The sequence below is a fragment of the Glycine max genome, chromosome 11 (genome assembly GCF_000004515.6).
Source record: "Glycine max cultivar Williams 82 chromosome 11, Glycine_max_v4.0, whole genome shotgun sequence".
NCBI classification, from domain to species: domain Eukaryota; kingdom Viridiplantae; phylum Streptophyta; class Magnoliopsida; order Fabales; family Fabaceae; genus Glycine; species Glycine max.
This window is the reverse complement of record NC_038247.2, coordinates 4,729,333-4,735,332: the sequence shown is the minus strand read 5'-3', so window position 1 is coordinate 4,735,332 and position 6,000 is coordinate 4,729,333. Positions and strand designations below refer to the sequence as shown.

At 30.2% G+C, this 6,000-nt stretch overlaps 1 protein-coding gene across 1 annotated transcript; it reads right to left on the bottom strand.

The window, feature by feature from the left end:
- Window positions 1-2,842: 2,842 nt before the first annotated feature.
- Window positions 2,843-5,307, bottom strand: LOC100780605 (cytochrome P450 71D8). Its single transcript, NM_001317483.2, has 2 exons — window positions 4,313-5,307; window positions 2,843-3,685 (listed from the first exon to the last, which is right to left on the bottom strand). Exons 1-2 carry the CDS (start codon window positions 5,213-5,215, stop codon window positions 3,074-3,076), a joined length of 1,515 nt encoding a protein of 504 aa, NP_001304412.2. The 5' UTR covers window positions 5,216-5,307; the 3' UTR covers window positions 2,843-3,073.
- Between the last annotated feature and the right edge of the window lie 693 nt (window positions 5,308-6,000).

Sequence of the window (6,000 nt, the reverse complement as noted above, 5' to 3'; positions counted from 1 at the left end):
AGCTTTTTTTTAGTGAAATATACTTATGTCATTTCATTAATAATAAGAGAGGAAATACGATTTAAAATACGATGAAGACACGAGAACAAACATAAAATCTTGAGCCCTAGAACGTACCCTTGATTTATCATGCAAAAGAAATCCCTATTAATCTGACTGATCACGACCAAGAAGCCAAGAAAATGTTTAATATTTTCGGGTTATGGGAGACACCATGCCCACCCAAGTTCCGTTTCCAACTAAGGTAGCAGGGGTGTTACATGCTTTAGTGATCCGTTTGGAGAAGCAACGGTCCCAAAGCGCACCAAAAAAAAAAGATACACACAATTCACGGAATGTCAATTTTATGATTTAATGAAAAGTAAAATGAGTCACTCTACTAAATAATTGTACCTTGATAATAAAAAATGAAGCAAAGTTGTCTTTAAAATAATTATTTAGCAGAATTGATGTTTCCTTGAATTTTGGCTGCAGATATAAAAATTGAAGGTATTATAAGTAAAAAGTGGAAAATAATGAAAAAAAAAACAAAAATGGCCTAGTCCAGCATCTCGCTTAGCGTGCAGCCAAGACAGGAGACACAAACATTAAACGAGGCGTTAAGCATGAGAGTCAGAACTCACGCTCAACGCACAATTCACGCTAAGCGACACAACAGAAACAGAACCTGCTAAGCGCACAGTACGCGCTAAGCGCGCGATCCAACAGAATAGAGCGTGCTAAGTGAGAAGAGTCCGCTAAGCGCACGATCTGAACGTGCTAAGCGAGCCTATGAAGGCCCAAAACCCACTTCAATAAGCTATAAATAGAGAGTTTAACCAAAAGGAAACGACACACTGAGTCTCAAAGCACTCTCACTACTACCTAAAGTCTGAGAACTCTTCCTCTCCTTTCTCTTATCATTTGTATCTCTTTCTTTCATCTCTCTCATTGTAAAAGCCCTCATGGCCATGAGTGGCTAATCCCTTAGTTAGGGCCTGACATGCCTAAAAAGTCAAACAATGTATGGTGTACTTCAGATTTATCAATGCAAAAGGATTTCTTTCCAGATTTTTCTATTTTATGATCTTTTCTATTATATCTTGCATTTTCATCTTTACATTCTTTTAGGAGTTAGATATTTGGGAGAGGGTAACTTCTAATAGAATAATAAAAAAAAGATATTGTAAGAAAATCATTGCTAGACATAGAATGATAACTTTATGTCCACACATTTAGCAAACATCTAGAATTTATTCTTCATGCATTTTATTTATTAAGTCTTTTCAAAAGAATTTGGGAGATAGGTAAATAAAATAGATTTGTCATCCTGAGACATCAGGGACAAGTAAATGGATAGATATGAGTAAAATAAATCCAATTAAATTGATAAAGAAAAATTATAAATTCATACATGCATCCTAGGCCAACAAGGCGTGTCAGGTCTTAACATTGGCATTTCTTTGAATTTCCTTCTTTAATTATTCTGCTTTAATTCCCTTACTTTATTACTCCCTTCAATCGTTTCTTATTCCTTCTTCCATCCCTTTCTCTATTAATTCTTCAATTATAAATTGAAAAGTATCCAAGATAAATACAACACAAAATTCTTATAGAATTCAACACTCGGGCTTTCGAGATTTTATTACTTGAATATTTGGTACACTTGTCATACGTCTAACACTCATTAATATAAGATTTATCCAATAATAATGTTTTTTTGACTTAAAATATATAAGTCATGTAAATATTTTTTAGTTTTTTTAAGAGATGTAACTTTAAATTTTAATTATTTACGTAAGGTTATGTAATCTGAATTTATTTTTATAGTTTCATATAAAAATACTCTCTTTTGCATAGAAAAATAACTCTCTTAATAAAATTTGGTGACTCTTTTAAATGATCATTTGTGACCTGCTCCAATCTGTTTTTTTTATGTGTGTCAATCTGCTCCATCTGGTAAGTTCATGAAAGTGAAACAAATTATGCATGTATTATGTATGGATTATAATCGAATATGTTGGAGCATAATTAATTTTGTATACTTAACATAATTAATTATATTTCAAATAAAATAAGTTTTTATTTTAATTAAGTTTATAAATAATATTCTGAATAATTTAAAGTATAAAAAACAATTAAACTAAATACATTGAAATTGAATATTAGATGAAAACATTTTTAAAACTAATTATTAGTTTTATTTTTTTAATTAATGAGTTAAATAATACATAGACCAAACTTCAAATAACTCGTATAATACATAGAATAAAATAGCTTATTATATGTAGATGTTGCATGAGAGTTTAATACATGAAATAAAATAATAGTAATTAAGTTGAAAATTATAATAAAAATATTTTAATTTACAATAAAATTATATATTTTAAAGATAGTATAATATATATGTAATTGCAGTTGTACATGGACTTATCTTTTTTAAAATCTTTTAAAAAATCATATACAATAAATATTTTTAATTTACTTCAATTATTAAAAGTTATATATTTTTATTATCTAGTGAAAATGATTATGTATCTAAATTTTATATTAGTTGTGTATGATATAAATGTTTATACAAATTTAAATGGGTTTACCATTTCAACATTATATAAATATCAAAACTATATAGTACATATCACTATTATTATATTTAATAACAAAAAATAAATTTATATTAAATGGAGAATTATTTAAATTAATTATAAAATAGCTTTATTTTAAAATATATGTTTTATATGATTTTCTAAAATAATAATGTTAATAATTATGTTAAAAGAAAAATGTGTATAAGAAAAGAATATAAAAAGAAGAAAACAGTGTATAAATGTATTATACAATGAATAGTAAAAACTTGACACTTGCAAAAAATATCCATCATTAATGATAATCAAATATTATAGATTATAGATTCAATAACAAACAAAAAATTACATCAAACTAGACTCCCCAAAGTGTGGAGGTGTCAACAGACACTACAAATATTATATTTGTGTGTGTTTTAAGTTTCTTTATTCTCCATAACTTTTTTTTATTTTGAGTACCACTGGTATTCTTATTAAATCTCTTTTGGCCTATAAAAAAAATACGTGTATCATGAAGCTTCATAAACAGTGGGAATCAAAAACAACTTGTTTTTTCTTGCAACTGTCATTCCGAAGTGTTCATCCATATCCAAATCCTCAGGTTTCATCTTATTTGGGAGTTCCCAATTAAAATGATAGAGTAATAAAGCTAATGGAAGCGTAATGCTAGCCAATCCAAATGTCATGCCTGGACACATTCTCCTTCCTGCCCCAAAAGGTATATACTCAAAGCTATTTCCTTTGAAATCGATAGAACTGTCATTGAATCTCTCTGGGATAAACCTATCTGCATCACTCCAATACTGGGGATCTCTTCCAATTGCCCATGTGTTTATCATGACTTTAGTTTTTATTGGTATTTCGTACCCATCAATGTTGGTTGATTTGATGCACTCTCTAGGAATCAACTGAGAAGGAGGGTGTAACCTCAACGTTTCTTTGATCACTGACTTCAGGTAACTAAGTTCTTCTAGATCAGTTTCACGTATTATTTCCTTTCCTTTGAATATTTGTCTTAATTCAGCTTGTGCCTTCTCCTTCACTTTTGGATTTTTCATCATTTCTGACATTGCCCACTCCAATGTTGATGCTGAGGTATCAGTTCCAGCAGCAAATATGTTCTAGATAAAGAAAATAAATATTTCCACATGGAGAGAAAAAATATGATGAATTAGTTAAATAGATTAGAACCAAAATAATAAGGTTTGATAATATCGCGGGTTAGCTAATTACACTATCAACGCGATAAACTATTTTGTATAATGTGATTGTAATTATTGATCTAATCATTAAATTAGAATTACATATTATTTTTTATCATCATAATATTAATGTGAAGTTTTTATCAATTTTTTCTCATTAATTTTCGAAAAAAAAAATCTGTTTAACTAACTTAATTGTTCTACATGATTACTTTGATTGTAAATATCAAATTTTTTAAACTTCTAAATAATAATAAAAAAATGAAGGGTTATTTTTGTGTGTATTTAATTTTGAAATATAAAAAAATTGAGTTAATCTAATATTTTATATATCATAATAACTTTTATTCTAATATTTGATTTTAAAATAAAATTACCTAGTAAAAAATTTATTAAAAGATCTAATATAAGTGGTGTTTTGTTTTTCTTCCTTTTCCAGAAAAACAAGTAAGGTGAGTAAATAGTTCTACCCTTCATTTTTGTGGTAAAATTAAAAAAAAAAAGAAAAAAGAAAAAAATGAGTTTTATGGCATAATATTTACTAACCCATATCACAGCTTTGATGTTCTCCATCGTCATTGGAACCTCGAGGCTGCCACTTTCTTTGAGTCTCAAAAGAACATCAACAAGATCTTCTTGCTCCGCTTCACTACCGTTGCCTTCTTTTACTCTTGTTCGTTTTTCCATATGCTTTCTGAGAATGTCTTCTAAGATTTTGTCTGCCCGCTGGTGAACATGCTCCACTTTGGCCTTCTGTCGGGTCAGTAAATGCAACGGTTTCAATGAAGGAAACATGTCATCCACTTCAAATCCTCCTGTCATTGTTATAGCTTTTCTGACCAAAGACATAAACTCATCTTGGTCATCATTTTCTTTTCCAAACGCTGCCCTTGAAACAGTGGTTCCCAACAAAGAGAAAAGTTTCCCACTAAGATCGATTGGTGAGCCTGCGGATGAGTGAATTGATTGTATGAGTTTTTTGTTCTCATCTTGTCTGATATGAGAGAAAGATTGGACCCTCTTGGCACTTAGAAGCTCCAAGGTACATATTTTCCTGATTTGCCTCCAATAATCACCGTATGGAGCAAAAGCAATATCTGTTGCCCCATAGACCATAAATTGTGGAGCCAGAAGTTGGGGCCTCTGCACAAAATGAACATCATGGGTTTTCATCATCTCCATAGCCATCTTGGGGGAGGACACAACAAGTGTTGAAATTTCACCTAGTTGGAGGTGCATGAGAGGTCCATATTTGCGGACAAGTTTTTGGAGAGCTTGATCAGGAAGTGAAGCTGCTAATGCTAGCTGATGGAGGTTACCAATGATGGGTAACCTCCATGGGCCAGGGGGCAACTTGTGACTCGATTTTTGCTTGTAAGTTTTAACTAGCCAATGCAAGAGCAAGAACACAAAGAAGGTAATAACAATGGACAATGGAGAATATTCCATGGCTTTAAGGGAAACAACTAGACTCAACTACTGGTCTCAGGAGTTCATTGTTTGCTGAGAATCCTTTGAGTTCTTATAGAAATTTAAATCCTAATGCGAACAACGGTCTTACTCTTATTTTAATCATGAGTGGATCACTATTTTAGTCTCAATTAAATCATAATAGTGTGAGAAATTGGTTCATGATATTATAACAGAATGACAAAACGTCACTTAAATTATAAAAAACACACACACAATTTGTGCTTATTAAAAAAATCCTGAGCTTTTATTTTGTTCATCTGTTATAAAGTCAATACAGCACATATTTTCAACTTGTGTGGGCGCGTGTTTTCTTGGAATTGCGTGGGTTTGTTTTTCCTTCCGGAAAGTTTTTTTAAAAAGAAATTTAAGCTATCTGGAAGTCATCTATAAACTCCTATAAAGACAATACATTTTTTTCTTCTTCATAACTCGTGCTAATTTAATATATATGTATATATATATAGCAATGTCATATGATGCCTTTTAGGATACAGTCATTTATTTATTTTTACAATAGGTAAAGTTAAACTGTTGATTTTAACTTATTGGAGCCTTCTTTATTGACTAGAGATATACGTGAACCAATTTGATTGCTTTCCCTAGCTTCTAGGCGTTTAATATCTTTCTTTTGTGTACCTTTGCTTCTCTCGAGAATTAGGTAGACAATTGATTATATTTCCTTTTATTTTTATTTTTTATAAACAAAATTGAATAATATTGATAAGTTCAATTTGACACAAGTTGTACAAATTGGAATAAAT

Coding starts and splice junctions, on each gene's coding strand:
- LOC100780605 (NM_001317483.2), bottom strand. CDS start 5,215: ATGGAATATTCTCCATTGTCCATTGTTATTACCTTCTTTGTGTTCTTG. Junction 3,686..4,312: donor ACATCAAAGCTGTGATATGG/GTTAGTAAATAT, acceptor TTCTTTATCTAG/AACATATTTGCTGCTGGAAC.